Here is a 22,475-nt window from a genome sequence, read left to right on the forward strand (position 1 = left end):
CCCGTTGGGGCTCACAATCTAAATTCCCTATCAGAATGTCTTTGGAATGTGGGAGGAAACTGGAGAACCCGGAGGAAACCCACGCAAGCACGGAGAGAACATACAAACTCTTTGCAGATGTTGTCCTTAGTGGGGCTTGAACCCAGGACTCCAGCGCTGCAAGGCTGCTGTGCTATCCACTGCGCCACTGTGCTGCCCACTTTGCACACTCTTGGCATTCTCTTGATGAGCTTCAAGTGGTAGTCACCGGGAATGGTTTTCAATTCACAGGTGTGCCCTGTCAGGTTTAATAAATGGGATTTCTTGCCTTATAAATGGGGTTGGGACCATCTGTTGGGTTGTGCAGAAGTCTGGTGGATACACAGCTGAGAGTCCTACTAAATAGACTGTCAGAAATTGTATTATGGCAAGAAAAAAACAGCTAAGTAAAGAAAAACGAGTGGCCATCATTACTTTAAGAAATGAAGGTCAGTCAGTCCCAAAAATTGGGCAAACTTTGAAAGTGTCCGCAAGTGCAGTTGTAAAAACCATCAAGCGCTACAAAGAAACTGGCTCACATGAGGACCGCCCCAGGAAAGGAAGACTAAAAGTACCGTCACATTAAGCGACGCTGCAGCGATATAGACAACGATGCCGATCGATGCCGCATCGCTGTTTCGTCGTTGTGTGGTCGCTGGAGAGCTGTCACACAGACAGCTCTCCAGCGACCAACGATGCCGAAGTCCCCGGGTAACCAGGGTAAACATCGGGTTACTAAGCGCGGCCCTGCGCTTAGTAACCCGATGTTTACCCTGGTTACCAGTGAAGACATCGCTGGATCGGTGTCACACACACCGATCCAGCGATGTCAGCGGGTGATCCAGCGACGAAATAAGGTGCTGGCCTTCTAGCTCCGACCAACGATATCACAGCAGGATCCTGATCGCTGCTGCGTGTCAAACACAACGATATCGCTATCCAGGACGCTGCAACGTCACGGATCGCTATCGTTGTTAAGTTGTTCAGTGTGAAGGTACCTTAAGATTCACCTCTGCTTCTGAGGATAAGTTTATCTGAGTCACCAGCCTCAGAAATTGCAGGTTAACAGCAGCTCAGATTAGACACCAGATCAATGCCACACAGAGTTCTAGCAGCAGACACATCTCTACAACAACTGTTAAGAGGAGACTTTGTGCAGCAGGCCTTCATGGTAAAATAGCTGCTAGGAAACCACTGCTAAGGACAGGCAACAAGCAGAAGAGACTTGTTTGGACTAAAGAACACAAGGAATTGACATTAGACCAGTGGAAATCTGTGCTTTGGTCTGATGAGTCCAAATTTGAGATCTTTGGTTCCAACCACCGTGTCTTTGTGCGATGCAGAAAAGGTGAACGGATGGACTCTACATGCCTGGTTCCCACCGTGAAGCATGGAGGAGGAGGCGTGATGGTGCGGGGGTGCTTTGCTGGTGACACTGTTGGGGATTTATTCAAAATTGAAGGCATACTGAACCAGCATGGCTACCACAGCATCTTGCAGTGGCATGCTATTCCATCCGGTTTGCGTTTAGTTGAACCATCATTTATTTTTCAACAGGACAATGACCCCAAACACACCTCCAGGCTGTGTAAGGCCTATTTGGGCAAGAAGGAGAGTGATGGGGTGCTACGCCAGATGACCTGGCCTCCACAGTCACCAGACCTGAACCCAATCGAGATGGTTTGGGGTGAGCTGGACCGCAGAGTGAAGGCAAAAGGGCCAACAAGTGCTAAGCATCTCTGGGAACTCCTTCAAGATTGTGGGAAGACCATTCCCGGTGTCTACCTCTTGAAGCCCATCAAGAGAATGCCAAGAGTGTGCAAAGCAGCCATCAAAGCAAAAGGTGGCTACTTTGAAGAACCTAGAATTTAAGACATTTTTTCAGTTGTTTCACACTTTTTTGTTAAGTATATAATTCCACATGTGTTAATTCATAGTTTTGATGCCTTCAGTGTGAATGTACAATTTTCATAGTCATGAAAATACAGAAAAATCTTTAAATGAGAAGGTGTGTCCAAACTTTTGGTCTGTACTGTATATCCAACAGGTTAAACCTGTTTAATACCCATTTGAGCAGCACACACATACCGAGTGGTTTTACTGGAGTTTAGGAGAACCAGACCTGTGGCTAACAGGTTAACACCTTATATATGGAATGAGCAAGAAGGAAGCTGAGAGTGGTCTGACCCTCAAGACCCATGGGAGAAAAACACAATGATTCATTATTTACATTTTTAATTATTTTCTCTTTTGCTTTATGGTATTTGTTGCTGTTTTTTGCGCCATATTCTTCAAAGTGGCAAACCCAGTCCAAGAATTTTGTGCAATGTAATAAATCCACTTTTTTTTGTCTTAAAACCTTTTTTGTGATTTTTTTTTAGCACAAAAAGTAGCATATTTCAGAAAATGTTGCAAAAATTGTGCCAAAATTTTTTGCAACATGAGCTAGTATAAGAAGCCAAACTAGATACTCTGTTTACAGACACGTGTTTCAGGGTGTCTGCCCCTCATCAGTGCAAAGCAAGAAAACTGACTAATCAAATCAGACCTGCTGCTTTGCACTGATGAGGAGCAAACACCCTGAAACGTGTCTGTAAACATAGTATCTGGTTTGGCTTCTTATCCTAAGTCATGTGGCAGGGCTAGTTCATGGGTGATATTGACCTTTAGGATTGCTACAGCCAATAGGTGGCGCTAAAGATCGTGTCTACTTAGTTTATAAAGAGGCTATTTGCATATTTGAGTGTGGGTGGAGTCATGGCAGATAGACAGCTTATTTTGGAAAACTGATCACATGTATTGAGCGAGGCTGAAAACAGTCTAGTTGGAATGTGGCCCGGAGAATGCAGGTATGTGATTTGCAGTCACGTGATCTCCAGCGCCAGATAATCCTCACAGCGTGCAATGCGGATTCACACGTCTACAGCCACATACAGACTTGAAGGCTATGGCCACACAACCCCATTAAAGAAGCCCTCCTCCTCCTCCCATCAAAGTTTTTATCCTCTTAATATAATGCAGTCATCCTATTATATAGCACTGTGTACCTACAATTGCTCATTTCGCCTTTCTACCCAGCTAATTCTTCTCTTTTCCATTAGGTCTCTGACATCAAGTGATTATAAACTGACTAGCTGAATCCTTCTAAGCTCCATGTAAAAACAGCAGGTCAATTTTCCTCTTTTTTTTTTTTTTTAAATAAAAACTTTAAAAAGTTTTTAAAAATGTTGAATCCCCCCTTTTCCGAAATAAAGTAATAAAGAAATGAAAAAAAAAAAATAAAATAAGCATATCAGGGATCACTGTGTCCGTAAAAGTCCAATCTGTGAAAATATAAAATTGTCTGACCTCTTATTAGACACTTTAAGGAGTAAAAAATGTTTTTCTCCACCTCCGCCAAAAAAATCCAATAAAAAACAATCAGATCATTGTATGTGCCCCAAACTAGCACCATTCCAGCTACAAAGAAGACTCACACAGCACCATCCATGGAAAAATAATAAAAAGTCATGGGAAATAGCGACACCATTCCTTTTTTTTTAAGCCACTAAAATAATAGTAAAAACCTACGTTTGGTATGAGTTGCAATTGTACTGACCTGGAGAATCGTGAAAAAACAGAAAGTAAAGCGCCATGGAATAAATGGCGCTATAATAATAAATGATAATAATAACACTAAAGCGCAATGATAAAAAAAGCTATAGCTGTCCGTCTGCGGTTATTTGGCAGCCGCACAGTCTGCACTTGAACCGATTAGAGCTTTGTTTTTATTATGTATACCCCTCCTTACATGTAAAGCGCCATGGAATAAATGGCGCTATAATAATAAATAATAATAATAATAGTGTCCTTTCATTTTTTTTCCGTCTTACAGCGCCATCTAGTGGCCAGCATCCAAACCTACAGGTCACATCACATCCTACCACTGATAACATGAGCGTCATGTAATTGAGCATGCGCAGTAGAGCTGAACTGAAAAAAAAAAGTACGAACATGAGTAATGTTTTTCAAGACAAGAAGTGGACAACGGGATTTGTTAAATTTACCCCACAAAAAAAAAATCTGATAAAGTGAGGAAACCATTGCTCACCGTAACAGTGTGGCACGCCCCATAACTCCCCCTGTCACACAATGGACCCGTCCAGTGAAAGCGAGGCGTGAGACGCAAGCTCCGCCCCCTCCCTCCTGGATTGAGCGGTTTCCGGGATGGAGCCGGATGTTAGGGTTTGAATTTAGGTGGCAGTTCGAACGGTGACGGGGACTCGGGGAGAGAAAGAGAAAGCCGAGTCGGTGACGTCCTGGGCCATGGAGCGCCGCTCTGGGTACGTAGTTCTGCCAGCTGGTCAGTGGTGTGCTGGCTGCACTGAGGCTTTACTATTGGCGCATGTTGTGTCAGTCAGACGCATCACAATCGCGATATGATTGTACACTTGTGTGCGTCTTTCTTCAGTATGTCAGCTGCTGTCAGCGCTATACCATTGTGCCCTGTGGAGCTGACTGACCGTGCACAGACCGCGCAGCACGGAGCCCCCTCACCTGCACTCCTGTGTACCTGCTGTCAGGGGCCGCTCTGCGCACCGTAGTCTGTTTCGCAGGTGTCTGAATTTGCCCTTAAAGAACAGCGTCATTTGTTATTTGTCCTAAATCTATTGGTTTTCTGTGGCTGTGATGTCATATCAGCATCTTACAACCGCTGCAGACAATCGCCGAGCTAAATGGCAGCAGACGACTGAGCCTGGTGATTATGTAATGTCACCACTTCTGTCACATTAGCGATAACTGTAGAGCAGGCAGTGGGGGAGTACTGCTGTCTGGATTTTCTCTGTATGGTATGTTATAGTGATGAGCGAACATGCTGGGATAAGGTGTTATCTGAGCATGCTCGGGTGCTATCAGAGTGTCTTCTGTGTGCTTGAATACTATGTTCGAGTCTCTGCGCCTGCAAGTTTCATGGTTGTTAGACAACTGCAACATATGGAGGGATTGTCTATTTGTTAGAAAATCCCTGTATGTGTTGCAGCTATCCAACATCCGCGAAACATGGAGCCGCGGGGGCTCAAACTTTTTTCGAACACACTTGGTTAGCACCTGAGCATGCGCGGATAACACCTTATCCCAGCTTATCACTAGTATTTTATTGAACAATACAAATAGTTGCTGCCTACCTGTTCTGCACGGAGATGATCTGTGCTGCTCACCCAGCAATACTGTTGTTTCTCTCCATCACTCATAACAGAGTAGCTCATCCTCTTCTGCTCTGTGGATGAGTCATCACTGCCGATGTCATGCTGATTGACAGCCAGCTCCCCGAAGTTAGTAAGCAAGGAGGCGGCGGTCAATCAGCATGACATCGGCAGTGATACCCTGTCAATAGAGCAGAGGGAAAGAGAAGTGCTGCTCGTCTGACGTCACGTCAGCAGAAGCCACAGAATCACCGGCAGCAGCAATCTGTGACCACTCTGGCTTTGGCCAGAATAGGGAGGTTGTTAGCAACTGCCTGCCTATTAGTTTTTAGCCCCCATAAAAAGTTAAAGGGTCAGAGAACGTCTCAGCTTTGGAGCTCCAATGGTGTGGTGAGAGCCTAAAAGTCCTGAATAATTCCTTTAAAGGGAATCTGTCACCTCGTTTTTCGTATATAAGCTGTGCCCACTGATAGTAGGGGCTTATCTACAGCATTCTGTAATGCTGTAGATAAGCCCCCGATGTATCCTGAAAGATGAGAAAAAGAGGTTAGATTATACTCACCCAGGGGCAGTCCCGGTCCGATGGGTGTTGCGGTCCGGGGCCTCCCATCTTCATGCGATGACATCCTCTTCTTGTATTCACGCTGCAGCTCCTGCGCAGGCGCACTTTGTCTGCCCTGCTGAGGGCAGAGCAAAGTACTGCAGTGCGCAGGTGCCGGGAAAGGTCAGAGAGGCCCGGCGCCTGCGCACTGCAGTACTTTGCTCTGCCCTCAACAGGGCAGATGAAGTACGCCGGAGCAGGAAGACAAGAGGATGTCATCGTAAGAAGATAGGAGGCGCTGGACCCGGACCGTGACGCCCATCGGACCGGGACTGCCCCTGGGTGAGTATAATCTAACCTCTTTTTCTCATCTTTCAGGTTACATTGGGGGCTTGTCTACAGCATTACAGAATGTAGATAAGCCCCTGATGCTGATGGCCGCAGCTTATATGAGAAAAATGAGGTGACAGATTCCCTTTAAGGGATTGTCGAGCGCTGTACATGGCTGACCATCACTGAATGGAGCAGAAATGAGTTTTTTCTTTTTTTTTATGTAAAAATATACCCTATTGTTGATATGACAGACCATATATTGATATAGTAGGAGTTGTTTCGGCCTATAAAATTGTTGTCAGTGGGGGGTGGGGCAACAAGCTTGGGCAATGTTTGCATGCAGCATTTCAGCTCTGTTTTTCAACGGATGCTTGTTTTTATTTTCCTGATTGAATTTGAGAACTGCAGTGTTTTAATGCTTTCATCGTTTTTGCAGTGTTTTTGAGCCATAGAAAGCAATGAGAAAGTGAAAAAACTCAGCAAATGTTTTTTCATGGCATTTTGGTAAATAAAGCTAACTTTATTAAACATGTACTGTAGATAAAGCACAAATGTAATCGAAAATGCTGCATTGTTACTGCCAAGAGAGCAGGTTTTGACTGCAAAAATGTTGCAAAAACATTGCATGAGACCTTAGCCTAAGGGTACCGTCTCACAGTGGCACTTTTGTCGCTACGACGGTACGATCTGTGACGTTCCAGCGATATCCATACGATATCGCTGTGTCTGACACGCAGCAGCGATCAGGGACCCTGCTGAGAATCGTACGTCGTAGCAGATCGTTTGGAACTTTATTTCTCTATCCCCATGATGGCACCACGGAGAGAGGGGTCCGCCCCCAGGGACAGGAAACCTACAGGTGAAAAAGGGCGTACCTCTCTCCCACATCAGTTGGTTTCCTGTCCCTGACGGGGAACCTACAGCACGCATCCTGGGCGGAGAGAGCTGGCGGTTCAATACAACAGATATGTAGAGCGGCCACTTGGTCTTCCCAGTCTACATTCTTTAAGCATTATCGCTTAGACTTGACTTCCTCTGATCCTACCTTTGGGCGAAGGGTTCTAGAGGCAGTGGTCCCTCCCTAATAGCTCTATCTATTCAAATCTCTCCGTGGTGCCATCATGGGGATAGAGAAAATGGTAGTTACCTGCCGATAACGGTATTTCTCTGATCCCATGATGGCACCCGTATATTCCCTCCCTTTTCTTTTCACACACAGGTGTGCACTGGATAATGTACTAGTAATTAACTTTAGTCACGGTGCTTCTATTAAGTTAAATAGGCTAAGTTTAATTTGCATAAATATTGAGTTGCAGCTGAAGTTCTGTATAAAGGCTCTGTAAACCAACTGATGTGGGAGAGAGGTACGCCCTTTTTCACCTGTAGGTTTCCTGTCCCTGGGGGCGGACCCCTCTCTCCGTGGTGCCATCATGGGATCAGAGAAATACCGTTATCGGCAGGTAACTACCATTTTCGTCGCTGGATCTCCCGCTGTCATCGCTGGATCGGTGTGTGTGACACCGATCCAGCGATGCGTTTGCTTGTAACCAGGGTAAACATCGGGTTACTAAGCGCAGGGCCGCGCTTAGTAACCCGATGTTTACCCTGGTTACCATCGTAAATGTAAAAAAAACCAAACAGTACATACTCACTTCCGGTGTCCGTCAGGTCCCTCGCCGTCTGCTTCCCGCACTGACTGTGAGTGCCGGCCTGAAAGCAGGGCACAGCGGTGACGTCACCGCTGTGCTCTGCTTTCACTTTACAGCAGGCACTCAGTCAGTGCGGGAAGCAGACGGCGAGGGACCTGACGGACACCGGAATGTGAGTATGTACTGTTTGTTTGTTTTTTACATTTACGATGGTAACCAGGGTAAACATCGGGTTACTAAGCGCGACCCTGCGCTTAGTAACCCGATGTTTACCCTGGTTACCCGGGGACTTCGGCATCGTTGGTCGCTGGAGAGCTGTCTGTGTGACAGCTCCCCAGCGACCACACAACGACTTACCAACGATCACGGCCAGGTCATATCGCTGGTCGTGATCGTTGGTAAATCGTTTTGTGTAACGGTACCCTTACTGATGAGCTGATCCCATCTTTGGCAAAAGCCAAATGTAAACATAGAATGGAGTTGAAAAGGAACCTGTCTCCAGGTTTTGGCTATTCCATCTGATTGCAGCATAATATAGAGAAAGAGAACCTGATTCTAATGATGTGTCACTTACTGGAGTGCTTGCTGTAGATTTGATAAAATTCCTCTTATCTGCTACAAATCTAGCAGTTCTCGGCATGCTGAGCCCAGTATAACCCCACCCACACCCCTGATTGGCAGCCGTGTACACTGTACATAGGCAGAAAGCTACCAATAAGTGCTGGGGGTGGGGTTATACAGAGCTCATGAATAGAGATGGGCCCACCCAAACAGTAAAGTTTGACGTCAGTACTGAACACCTAATGTTCGGGCACGGAGTTCACCAGGAAGTTCGGGTTTGGTTGCTCAAACATTGGGTGTTTGTTGCGCTGTCATATGCATGACAGCGCTGCAAACACTGCTTCTGATAGGGGATAAAATCATTAACGCCAGTCAAACAGCCGCGGTTCCCATTCTGTCAAATGACAGCGTCTGCCTGCAGATTTAATCGGAGGTATAAAGTTTACCTTCAGTCACTGGTGTCGGCTGATGGGACTACTGCTCCCATCAGCCTGCTGCCGCTAATATCGGCGAGAGCTGGCGCGGCTGATGGGTGTATTCATCAGCCAGCTCCAACGCTCTAAATAATGAGGGGGGGGGGGGGGGGAGGTGTGGGTTCCCCTGTATAACCAGCCAGGCAAAACTCATAGCTGATGGCTGCAACCCATCACTGGGATCAGGGTCTCTGTCTCTACTTTGTCACTGGACAAGCCCCTTAACTGCACTTAGTAAACATTGCCATAACTTAGCAGCTAGAGTGCCTGTACACATTAATATTCATTATATTTATTTGCAGGAGTCCAAAAGGTAAAAGTGTCCGTACAAGCACCTCGAGCCCTTCGGCCACAAACAGCCTGCGTGAGTACAAAGTCAATTTAGTCTTTGTAAAAAAAAAAAAAAAAAAAATCATTTATTTCTTATTTGTGCAAAGAATCACTTTTGCTTTGTCTCAGGTTTCTGACATGACATATGTAGACATCTGTCGCAATACAATATATGTAGCAGGCGGAAGAGCGTTTCAGTTTGCAGAGTCCATATCTGGAGCCCACGAAATCCAAAAGGAAACTACAGATTGGCTGAATATAAATATGGGCTGAGAGCAAAGGACAGTTTAGTTTCCTATGTCGCTTACAGTTGGGCATAATGCGTATATACTTGTACACACAGAAGTCACAGTAACGCCTGTATGGTTTTCTGTAGATCCATTTTTATGCTTTTACATCAGCCTCATGCGTATTAGTATGCATAAAGCTGAACAGCAGAAGATGAGAGCGGAGCCAGGAATGAACATGAGGTCAAGAAAAGCTGTGTGCCCGCACCCGGCGGGGAGAGTGAGAAATGTTACGCTATGTTTACATGTTGCGTTTTTGCTGTGTTTTTTTTCTGCAGGCAAAACCTGCTCTCTTGGCAATAAAGAAGCTGCTTACAAACAGCAGGATTTACAGCATTTTTTTTCTACTTTTCAAGATCCCAAATTTAAAGGGAACCTGTCACCAGGTTTGGCTGCTATAAGATGCGGCTACTGCCTTTCAGGGCTTATCTTCAGCATTCTATAATGCTGTAGATAAGCCCCCGATCCGACCTGCAAGCGAAGAAAAATAAGTTATATTATACTCACCCTGGGGAGCGGTCCAGTCTGATGGGTGTTGCAGGTCCGGTTCTGGCTCCTCCCATCTTGCGATTCCGCCCTCCAGCCGTGGCAGGAGCCACGGCTGGCACCTGCCTGCAGAAGGGTTTTTATGTTAATATGTATATACAATATTCATTATGTAAAGGAGGGGGCAGGTCAGTGTGGGATCAGTCACCTGTCAGCAGTCTGCATTATGAATATCTAATCAGCACCACATGAAGACCCCCCGCAGGCCGCCCCGGGCACGAGCATATAATTAACTCAAAACTGAAAATAAGGATTACACAACAACCACAACACGGATTCCATCAACCAAGATATCATTGTAATCAGTATAACGGCACCGACCTGACACTGTATGTAGGTTACTGTGCACAATCCTGCTGACTGGTTCCCTTTAATGGGAGGTGTATCCTTATGCCAATGACATTATGTCCCCACATTCCTTTAAGATGGGTGTATGATGCTGACATGTATCTGGAGTACTGATGTCATCTGCACCCTTCAGATACAGGAATGAGCAGCACCAGAATTACCCTTTTAAAGGGTTTGTCCACTGCTTAGTCACCCCAAAGTGCAGCATAGGAAACACTGTTTACGTCCCGCCCGGACACTCTATTGGCAGCCCTTGCCACTTGCTGGTATCCTGTCATAAATAATGTCACGTGAGCACCACTCTGATGGAATAGTGATGGCTGCGGCCATATGGCATGGTTTATACCCATATACCGGTGGAGGAACGGACACATAGTTTTTTTTATTTTGCACCCTGGGGCTGTTAAAGGGAGTTTGTCACCCCAAAATCGTATATGAGCTGCTGCCACAGGCATCAGGGGCTTATCTACAGCATTCTGTAATGCTGTAGATAAGCCCCCGATGTAAACTGAAAGATGAGAAATAAAGGTTATATTATACTCACCCGGGGTGGTCCGGGTCCGATGGGTGTCGCGGTCCGGTCCAGCGCCTCCTATTTTCATACGATGACGTCCTTTTCTTGTCTTCCTGCCGCGGCTCTCTGACCTTTCCCGGCGCCTGCGCTCTGCAGTACTTTGCTCTGCCCTCAACAGGGCAGACAAAGTATGCCTGCGCCGGAGCCGCGGCAGGAAGACAAGAAGAGGACGTCATTGCATGAAGATGGGAGGCGCCGGACCGCACCGGGACCGCCCCTGGGTGAGTATAATCTAACCTGTTTTTCTTACCTTTCAGGTTACATCGGGGCTTATCTACAGCATTACAGAATGCTGTAGATAGCCCCTGATGCCGGTGGCCGCAGCTCATTTACGATTTTGGGGGTGACAGACTCCCTTTAAGAAAGGGTTACACTAAAGCCTGTGGAAAAGCAGAAGACTAAAATCTGCGGGGTCAGCTAATAGTGTCATGTGTATGGGGCTTCCCAACACTCCCTCAACAGATGGGGGGGGGGGTTAAGGATCTGGTTTGCTGAATATCCTGAAGTTGATTTTTTGCTCTCTGAGGATAAGCCTCCACTAGAGGAGCCTGTCAGCGAATCCCTGATTGAGAACACAGCAGTGATTGGCCAAGCGGCCATGAGGATACTGTCCTAGGAAAACAATCAACTACCTACAAGGGAGGTGGTAACGTGGCGATCTGCTGGTGTCCAACTGCTGGGACCTGCACTGATCAGCCGATCACAGCTGTCAGACACCCACCAATCAGCAAGTTATCATCTATCCGTAGGAACTTGTTGTGACTGGACAACCTCTTTATCTTCTCACAATGCTTGGGCCTTCACAGAATAGCGGTAGTCATACACACAGGTGGTCTCCATTTACTAAAGATGAAACTTATGGAGGCAATTGGTCACTCAGGATTGTATTTTGGGGGATCAGACTACAGGGGGCTGAATACAAATGCATGTCACAATTTTCAGATTTATGTGTTTAAAAAATTTGAAAAGCATGTATCGTGTGCTTTACACTTCATAAATACTTGCTACTCACAAAAAAATACGTAATTTCTGATGTAAAAAATGATCCTATTTAAACCTTGGTTCCTTGTATGACCCTTACAGCCTGCATCCTATGTGGACGTCGAGACGACTGCACCGAGAAATACGGGGAGAAGAAAACCTATGTAGAGCACAAGTTGACCCTGCACTATTACTGCCTGGTGAGTGCTCAAGAGCCTCCAGATGCAACACGACGGAAACCACAAGTTTTAATTTCTTCAGCATATTTTCTTTCTTTCTCCTATTTCTATATACACATATTGTAGCCGGACTCCTCCAGGTCATTGTTACATCATACATTTAGGTCCATTCATCATCATCATTAATAATATAATAATAGTACCATTTCTTCGCTTAAAGTTGACTTTTTTCTTTGTTTTGTAAGGGCCACACCACATAATTTATTTTTTTAATGAAGGATGTAAAGTCAGTGACTGCCCATCAGAAGAAAGTGGTATATATAGTAGCAGAAATCTACGCCAGATTGTGGTGCGTAAACAACAAGCAGTTTCAATAAAGGGAGTCTTACACGCCCAAAACGAAAAATTGCCCACTTATACACTTATGTATGGTTTCGGCCTCAGGTTGGTTTTTACCATCCCCAGTCTTGTGATCGCCATTATTCATTGAATAACTGCGATTGCAAAAAAAAAAAAAAAGGAAAAAAATTCTGATTTCTCTCTCCTCTGACATGATCTAGCATGCCAGAGGAGAGAGAAATGGGCCACCGCTACCTCCGCCATCCCCAAACCCTCCTGCTCCATTCCCCGGCCCTCCGCCTCTTCATGGAAGAAAATGGCAGGCACATACACAGTGCACCCACAGAGATCTTCCAGATGGTTCCTGGCAACAATAGATTTTTTTTTCCTATTGGTTCATTTTGATCACTGTGATAGACCCAATCACGGTGATCAAAATAAAAAAAAATAGTACATCAAACCCCTCTGTTACCCCCTTAGTTAGGTCAAAATAATAAAATACATTTTTTTTCCATTATTTGCTGATGGGGATATGGTTGGGGCTGGTTCTAAGGTTGGGTATAGAATTGGGGGGTTTCCCCGGTTTAGGCACATCAGGGGGTCTCCAAACACAACATGGCTCATACCATTGATTCCAGCCAATTTTGCATTCAAAAAGACAAACTATGCTCCCTCCCTTTTGAGCCCTATCATGTTCCCAAACAGTGGCTATTCCCTTGCATACAGGGTATCGGCGTACTCAGGAGAATTTGCACAACAAATTTAGGGGCCAATTTTCTCCTGTTACCTTGTGAAAATATAAAACTTTGGGTCCAAAGTAATTTTTTTGTGACAAAAGTAAAATGTTCATTTTTTTTCCTTCCACGTTGCTTTAGTTCCAGTGAAGCACATGAAGGGTTAATAAACTTCTTGAATGTGTTTGTTGAGCACCTTGAGGGGTGCAGTTTTTAGAATGGTGTCACTTTGGGGTATTTTCTGTCATATTTACCCCTAAACTCACTTCAAATGTGAGGTGGTCCCAAAGAAATGGGTTTGTAAATTTTGTTTGAAAAATTCAAAATCGCTGGTGAACTTATGTCCTAATAAAATAAAAAAAAATTGTTTCCAAAATTATGCTGATGTAAACTAGACATGTAGGAAATGTTATTTATTAACTATTTTGTGTGACACCACTGATTTTAAGGGCACAGAAATTAAAGGGAACCTGTCACCCCCAAAATCGAAGATGAGCTAAGCCCAACCATCATCAGGGGCTTATCGACAGCATTCTGTAATACTGTAGATAAGCCCCCGATGTATCCTGAAAGATGAGAAAAGACGTTAGATTATACTCACCCAGGGGCGTTCCCACTGCTGGTCCGGGTCCGGCGCCTCCCATCTTCATAGGATGACGACCTCTTCTTGTCTTCCTACCGCGGCTCCGGTGCAGGCGTACTCTATCTGTCCTGTTGAGGGCAGAGCAAAGTACTGCAGTGCGCAGGCGCCGGGCCTCTGACCTTTCCCTGCGCACTGCAGTACTTTGCCCTCAACAGGGCAGACAAAGTACGCCTGCATCGGAGCCTCAGCATCAATACAAGAAGAGGATGTCATCGTAAGAAGATGGGATGCCCATTGCAGCGGGACCGCCCCTGGGTCGTATCTAACATCTTTTTCTCATCTTTCAGAATATATCGGGTTACAGAATGCTGTAGATAAGCCCCTGATGCTGGTGGGCTTACCTCATCTTCAATTTTGGGGGTGACAGGTTCCCTTTAAAAAAAATTTGAAAATTGCTAAATTTTCTAAATTTTTGCCAAATGTTTTCTTTTTTTTTAAAATAAATAAACTCAAGTCACATCAAATAAATTTTACCACTGACATAAAGTACAATATGTCACGAAAAAACAGTCTCAGGATCAGTGAGATGCGTTGAAGCGTTCCAGAGCTATAACCTCATAAAATGACAGTGGTCAGAATTGTCAAAATTGGCTCTGTCACTAAGGGGTTAGCTGTCAGAAAAAAGAGGGATTTTTGGTTCTTACCGTAAAATCTCTTTCTTGGAGCTTTCATTGGGGGACACAGGTAACCATGGGTGTATGCTGTTGTCACTAGGAGGCTGACACTATGCAAATAAAGAAGAAGTAACTCCTCCCCGGCAGTATACACCCTCTGACAGGCACCAGGCAACTCAGCTGGTGCAAAAGCAGTAGTAGGAACAGGTAATAGGTTGAGTTTTATATGTACCAACCCACAACAACGGCCTATTGGCCAACACGGTACAACTTCAAGGGAGGGTGCTGTGTCCCCCAATGAAGGCTCCAAGAAAGAGATTTTACGGTAAGAACCAAAAATCCCTCTTTCTTTCTCGCTTCATTGGGGGACACAGGTAACCATGGGACGTCCAAAAGCAGTCCCTAGGGTGGGATATTCTGCAGAAAAAGAGGAGTTAGGTCGGCCGGTCAGAAACCGCCGCCTGCAGTATCCTCCTACCCAGGCTCGCATCCGCAGAAGCCTGAGTATGGACCTTGTAGAATTTTACAAAGGTGTGAATGGATGACCACGTTGCGGCCTTGCGTGCGAGGTGCGAGGCTGAAGCTTGGTGACGAACTGCCCAGGAAGCTCCCACAGCCCGGGTAGAGTGAGCCTTTACCCCCGAAGGGGGCCTTTTGTCTTGAACACGGTATGCCTCCAGAACTGCCGAACGGATCCAACGAGCAATTGTGGACTTGGAGGCGGGGAGTCCCTTTCGACGACCATCCGAGACGACAAACAGAGGATCGGCCTGACGAAAAGAGGCAGTTCTGGCGAAGTAAATTCGGATAGCCCTGACCACATCCAACCTGTGAACAGATTTCTCCAGGGGATGAACCGGGGAAGGGCAAAAGGAAGGGAGGACAATGTCCTCATTGATGTGAAAAGATGAGACCACCTTCGGTAAAAAGGAAGGAACTGGACGAAGAACCACCTTGTGCTAATGCAGGACTAGAAAGGGAGAACGACAGGATAATGCCGCCAGCTCTGACACCCTTCTAATGGAAGTGATGGCGACCAAAACGGCTACCTTCCAGGATAGAAGCGAGAAGGAAACGTCCTGAAGCGGTTCAAAGGGGGCACGCTGGAGGGCGGTTGAGATCCCAAGGCTCGACAGGAGAACGATAAGGGGGAGCTATATGAGCGACCCCCTGGATGAAGGTCCTCACCTGAGGCAGGGAAGCCAGGTCTCTTTGAAAAAGAATGGACAGAGCAGAAATCTGACTTTTCAAGGTGCTAAGGGAAAGACCCGCATCTAGGCCCGTTTGAAGGAAGCTGAGAAGGGAAGGAAGGGAAAAGGTCATAGGAAACAAATTGTTGTCCTGACACCACCGGAAAAAAGCCTTCCAACACCTGTGGTAAATACGCGAGGAAGCCGCTTTTCTCGCCCTAATCATAGTCTGGATGACACTATGAGAAAAACCCGCGTTCTTCACCACCGCGGCCTCAACGGCCATACCGTTAAATTCAGAGACCGAGAATTCGGGTGGAAGAGGGGCCCCTGCGAAAGAAGGTCCGGAAGCCTCCAAGGAACGTCCGATAGCATATTCACCAGTTCCGCATACCAGGCCCTGCGAGGCCAATCTGGAGCTACTAAGAGTATGGGGACCCCTTCTGTCTTGATCTCTTTTACGACCCTTGGGATCAAGGGGAGGGGTGGGAACAGATAGGGCATCTGGAACTGAGTCCATGGGATTACGAGAGCGTCGCATCCGACGGCCATCGGATCCCGAGATCTGGAGACGTACCGGGGAACCTTGTGGTTTGCCCGGGAGGCCATCAAGTCGACGTCTGGAACGCCCCACCGCTGGCAAATCTGGCTGAAGATTGCGGGAAGAAGAGACCACTCGCCCGCCACGATGCCCTGGCGACTTAGAAAGTCGGCTTCCCAATTGTCCACCCCTGGGATGTGGACGGCTGACAGAGAGGGAACGTGACCCTCCGCCCAACGCAGAATTTTTGCCACTTCCGCCATGACTTGTGTGCTGCGAGTCCCTCCCTGATGGTTTATGTAAGCCACGGCCGTGGCGTTGTCCGACTGACTGCGGACCGGTTTCCCAGAAAGGAGAGGCTCCCAGCAGATGAGGGCTAGGAAGATGGCTCTGATTTCCAAGAGGTTGATAGGGAGGCGCGCCTCCTGAGCAGTCCAGCGGCCCTGGGCCGTGAGGTGGAGAAAAACTGCTCCCCAACCTTGGAGACTGGCGTCGGTGGTGATCACCTGTCAGTGGGGAGGGAGAAATGACCTCCCGCGCAGCATGGAGGTGGACAGCGTCCACCAAGAGAGACTGTTTCACTTTGAGAGAGAGGTGAAACGGGAGATCCAGGGAAAGTGGATTCCTGTCCCAGGCCGACAGAAGGGCCAGCTGGAGGGGACGAGAGTGGAACTGGGCATAGGGGACCGCCTCCCTGGAGGCGACCATCTTTCCCAGAACCCTCATGGCGAGGCGGAGAGATGGAGGATTCGGGTTCTTTAGTGCTCTGACCCCCCGACGAAGAGAAAGGAACTTCTCCTTGGGGAGAAAGACCTGAGCCTGCAGGGCAGGGAGAGAGAAGGAAGGGGGGGGGGGGCTTTGTTGATTGAAGATCCCATTACCTGGAGATGAGGAACCATCAGGATCCCTTGTAGACTAGAGGGTCCTGGAAGAAGTCCTCCTTCCCGCGCCACAAACTCTCCGGCGGATGTGACCGCCGTCTTCCCCTCAGCCCACTCCGAGGAGAGGGATGAGGAGGGGAAAACGGGCAGGACTGGCCACCGAGGAAAGTGGTCACCCTGAACACCCGAATGGGTGACGGGACAAAGTCCTGCCCAGCGGGACCGAGAGGGTGCGATGTGGGTGATACCACACTGCTCTCTCGGTCGCTCAAAGTGGGGAAAACAGGGTGAGAAAACTGCACCCTGTTACCCTGAAGGAAAAATCTGTAAAAGAAAGGGAAAAGGTTAATAAACAAAACAAATCCCTGTAAAAGAAATGCGGATCTGGGGTTAGATCCAGGTCCGCCTCCTACAGACACTAAGCAAAAACTGAGTTGCCTGGTGCCTGTCGGAGGGTGTATACTGCCGGGGAGGAGTTACTTCTTTATTTGCATAGTGTCAGCCTCCTAGTGACAGCAGCATACACCCATGGTTACCTGTGTCCCCCAATGAAGCGAGAAAGTAAGTTTATTTTTGTATGCAGATAAGGGGGCTTCAGTGCACTCTTTGCGTGGCCAAGGGTTCAGTGCATCGCTACGCCCCTTATTACATTGTATACTGACCATTTTGTCACATCTTGATTGACAGCACACGATCAGCAGCTCTGCACCTCCTGAATGAGCCCAGCCATGCTCACTTAGTGCCATTGCCAGCACTCCTGTCTGCATCCGCCCATCGGTGCTGAACACATGAGGCAACAATGGGAACCTGCATTAGCAATGTGTACCTGCGGCAGGGCTACTGCTGTGTCTGTCCGGAGGTGCAGAGCCACTGATTGAGTTCTGGCAATGCCCACTAGAAGGCTGTCAAAGTACTCCAAACTTTTCATTGCCACCTCATTTGCATATGGAATTAATTTTCATTTTTTCTGGCAGCTAAATAACTAAAATCTATACTACAGGTACCTTTTTATAAGTGGTTTATTTAGAATTTTGAGCCTAACCGCCTCCGTTTAAGAGTTGTGTGCCTCTTCATAAATTTGCCTTTTACTGAAGTGGACGTTTAAAGAGGTATTCCCATCTCCCAAGATACTATCCCATTATGTAGTAGGTATAATAATAATATTATTAGCAAATACCTCCAATTAGAAATGTTGTATAGTTTTTCTAATTCACTAGGTCTTTTCCCTATGAGCAGGCATTGCAGGACCTTAGGTATCCATGGTTACAACCTCTAGAAACTTACTATGGCTATATCAGTGGTCATAACCATGTTACCTAAGATCCCTCAATGACTGCACATGAGGAAAGACCTAGCGAATCAGAAACACTATACTACATTGCTATTTAGAAGTATTTTCTAATATTATTATCATTACTTCTACTACATATTGGGATAGGATCTTGGAGATGGGAATATCCCTTTTGAGTCTGGTATAAGATTCCTGTTTAGATAAATCTGCCCCTCGGTCCCTTTGGGCCTATTCTCAGTAACGGGGGCCTTGTTGTGTACCAAGATACGGTAACTATCTCTTGAAGACCGCAATAAAGGTGGAGATCTGGTCATGGTGTCCATTGTTGTCAATGATAGATGCACAGACTTAGCAGGGGAATGTCCAGCTCCCCTTTGTTTAGTCCGCATTGGCTAACCTCGTGTCTCAGCTACCTTTCAGATAAGTAGGGGTCTCCGCTCTCAAACATTTACGGCAATCCGAATGTCTTCCAATGAAATATGTGGTAGCCGAGAAAACACGATAATGCGTTAAACACGTATCTGAAAAAACTTGTGGAGAACTGCTGAAATGAATGAACTCAAGATGAATAATTTTTCTTCTAGCTGCTTTCCAGCGGTATCTGGCAAAGGGGTGAGGAAGATGAGGGTATATATGGATTCCTCATTGATGACATTAAGAGAGAAGTAAACCGAGCCAGGAAATTGGTAAGTGTAGATTAAATGTTATACATGCATGTTTCACTTTTCTTTTCTTTTTTTTTTTTTTTTTTTTTTTTAATTACAAAAAATGCTTCTCACAAGTTGGCACTAGTGCGGGTCTATAGGCTTATTGCTAGTATGGATGGTCTAAGTGAAGTGCTGTACTCTTTCTGACCTGAGACCCTTACCAGTCCGGGGTTCCTGAGGGTATATATCGATCAACTCTGTAGACAATGAAAGGAACACAGATGCTCATGCTCGATCTCAACCCAATACTCGGTATCCCAGCAGTTATACTCAAAAAGTTATGCCATATCATATTAATAGGGTGAATATTGTTAAAGGGTTTTCCTCTACTGGGCAGCCCCAACTTCAATCAGTTTACTACTGTAATTAATTTAAAAGCATTGGGCACTCTTCTTCCGCAGTGGCGTAGTTGCGGTGACTTTGGTGCTGCTGTTCCCGGAGAATGACACGACTTGTTGTCACGTGCAGGCTGCAGCCAATGAGCTGCTACATCAGCTTCAGCCTTAAATATTGCGTCAGATCGACGTCACCCTTGTCGGAATATTGATTAGCTGCAGCAAAAAAAAGGCCGCTGATTAATAAGTATTGGATATATGCTTTGGTTATTAATTTTGTATTATACATTTGAACCTTTTCAGAATCTAGTTGAGTACATCACTAATGTGGACACGGTCCTACCTTTACAATGTAGCAGCCATTCATTTTTGAGTCGTATATCCCTGCTTTTTTCTATTCTTGTATTTTTCTTGGAATTTTTTATATTTTTCATTTTTTATTATATTAAATCATTTAAAAATTTAATTTTTACTAAGTTTTTTTTGATTACCCTGTTTTTTTTTCTAGGCTATTGTCACTCCTGGCAATTTTTGCTAACTAATGTTTTGAAATCAGAGAGGGTGCACCTATGTTTATAGGGTTATTACAATAAACTAGGACTGGGAAATTGGATGGGTGGCACCATAACAACACCCCGGCAGTAGGCGCGCTGTTTGGGAGTTATGTTTGACACCAATCTCTCCTTCACCTCCCACATACAATCTCTTGCCCACTCGTGTCGCTTACACCTAAAGAACATCTCTAGAATCCGCCCTTTTCTCACCATGGAAACAACAAAAACCCTCACCGTCGCCCTGATCCACTCACGCCTGGATTACTGTACCGTATTTTCCGGCTTATAAGACAACTTTTTAACCCCTGAAAATCATCTCAAAAGTCGGGGGTCTTCTTATACGCCGGGTACAGCATGTGCAGGGAGTGGTCTTGTATGGTTCCCAGGATCTGGAGGAGAGGAGACTCTCCTTCAGGCCCTGGGATCCATATTCATGTAAAAAAAAAAAAAAGCGTAAAAATAAAAAATATGGGATATACTTACCCTCTGACGGCCCGCTGCTCTCAGCGGTGCAAGCGGCAGCCTCCGTTCCTAAGGATGCATTGAGCGAAGGACCGTCGATGACGTCGCGGTACCGGTCGCGTGACCGTGACGTCATCGAAGGTCCTTCGCTCCAATGCATCCTTGGGAACGGAGGCCACCTCTGAGAGCCGCGGGCCGTCGGAGGGTAAGTATATATATATATATATATATATATATATATATATATATATATATATATATATATATATATATATATATATATATATATATATATATATATATAATTATTTTTTTATTATTTTTTTTCATGAATATGGATCCCAGGGCCTGAAGGAGAGTCTCCTCTCCTCCAGACCCTGGGAACCATCCACACCGCATACACCGTATAGGATGACTGGGCGTATAAGATGACCCCCGTCTTATACGGTGAGTATATCCCAAACTCCATATTTTATATGGAAAAGTTGGGGGTCGTCTTATACGCCCAGCCGTCTTATACACCAGAAAATACGGTAATTCTCTATTAATTGGCCTCCCCCTCACGCGACTTTCCCCTCTCCAGTCCATCCTTAATGCGGCAGCCAGGGTCATCTACCTGGCTAATCGGTATTCAGACGCGTCCGCTCTTCGGCAGTCGTTACACTGGCTGCCCATTCTTTACAGGATACAATTCAAAGTACTTGTTCTCACCCACAAAGCTCTTCACAGTGTGGCACCCCCTTACATCTCCTCCCTCATTTCGGTCTAACCGCTGTGCTCTGCAAATGACTTTCGACTAACCTCTGCACTAATCCGTACCTCCCATTCCCGACTCCAAGACTTCTCCCGTGCTGCGCCAATCCTCTGGAATGCTCTACCCCAAGATATTAGGACCATCCACAATTTGCATAGGTTTAGGCGCTCCCTCAAAACACATTTGTTCAGAGCGGCCTATCACATTCCCCAATAAAAGTCATTTTATGTTTGTGTGTAGCCCATTCGCTATCTCCATCTATCCCCCATCCCCTGAAGATGGCTGGACCATCATTGTAAATACATAATTGTAAATACACACCTGTACTTTGTATCTCCCCACCTCATTGTAGATTGTAGAGCAGGGTCGTCTTATTTTGCTTTAATTATTATATGGTTGTTACTTATGACTGTTGTGTTTGAAACTGTCAAACTGTAAAGCGCTGCGGAATATGTTGGCGCTATATAAATAAAGATTATTATTATGAAATCTAATCGAAGTATAGCCAGAGGAGCTCGCTGAACTCCTCAGACCTTACCTACCAGTGTTCACGGGTCATTGTGTAGCATTCACATTGTCTGCCGGTTGTCAATTAAATGGCACTGTTAATTTCTCTATGTGATTACCATTTTTCCTTTTTCCCAGAAGTGCTATGTTTGTAAAGGAAACGGCGCATCCATCGGCTGTGTGTTTCCTCGTTGCAAACGTGGTTATCATTTTCCTTGTGGGACAGAAAAGCAATGCATTTTCCAATTCATGGACACGTTCAGGTAATTTCTTGCTTCTTACATTTATTTCTTCAGATTATTTGGCAAGCTTACGAGACGTATCATCACCATGAATAACAATCTGTCATGTAAATTTGACGTTGCCAGCATAAGAGCATTGCTCAGCATCACATCTTGTGCCATTTTCCATATGCTTTCACTGGAAAATTAATTTTATTAATATTGCTAAACAAAATGGTTTGGAGTATTAGTAAGATCGAAGGGTTTTCCATAAAAGATATTTATCATGCCACTACCAGATAGGTGAAGAATTTGATCCCCTTCCCCAGCCTCTCTCAGCCGCCTTTTGCATCTGTTCCTCTGCGCTTACTCCACACTGTGAGCAGCATGATCAGAGCTCGTCTGCACGATTGCATCCAGGTATGGTTTTTAATTGAAACGCTTCAGAGTTTCAGATCCAGATGGGGAGCATAGCAATAGACAAAACAAGTCCAACCCTGGCTCTCTTCTCACAGCATCGCTTGCTTTCATTGACATGTCTCCCCCAATGTGCACAAATGGAGCCGGAGAATTGGGGAGCAAAACACCTGGCTGCCATCATGCAGGCTCCGATTGATGCTGCCTATAGCCTGGGCAGCATGAATCACGTCACTGGTCCATTAATTGGCTCAGATTTCAATTGTGTGTGTGTGTCCTGCC

General features: G+C 45.9%; 1 protein-coding gene across 2 annotated transcripts in view; it reads left to right on the forward strand.

The window, feature by feature from the left end:
• Positions 1-4,157: 4,157 nt before the first annotated feature.
• Positions 4,158-22,475, forward strand: part of G2E3 (G2/M-phase specific E3 ubiquitin protein ligase) — an 81,691-nt gene continuing 63,373 nt past the window's right edge. Inside the window, exons 1-5 of one of the 2 annotated variants that reach the window (XM_077260920.1) lie at positions 4,158-4,340; positions 9,061-9,122; positions 11,927-12,024; positions 18,821-18,922; positions 21,694-21,818. In XM_077260920.1, the coding sequence (XP_077117035.1) occupies positions 4,324-4,340; positions 9,061-9,122; positions 11,927-12,024; positions 18,821-18,922; positions 21,694-21,818 (404 nt within the window). In that variant the 5' untranslated portion in view covers positions 4,158-4,323. The remainder of the gene's footprint in view (positions 4,341-9,060; positions 9,123-11,926; positions 12,025-18,820; positions 18,923-21,693; positions 21,819-22,475) is intronic. The other variant, XM_077260927.1, reaches the window with a different exon arrangement.

The sequence above is a fragment of the Ranitomeya variabilis genome, chromosome 1, assembly GCF_051348905.1.
Source record: "Ranitomeya variabilis isolate aRanVar5 chromosome 1, aRanVar5.hap1, whole genome shotgun sequence".
Classification (NCBI taxonomy): domain Eukaryota; kingdom Metazoa; phylum Chordata; class Amphibia; order Anura; family Dendrobatidae; genus Ranitomeya; species Ranitomeya variabilis.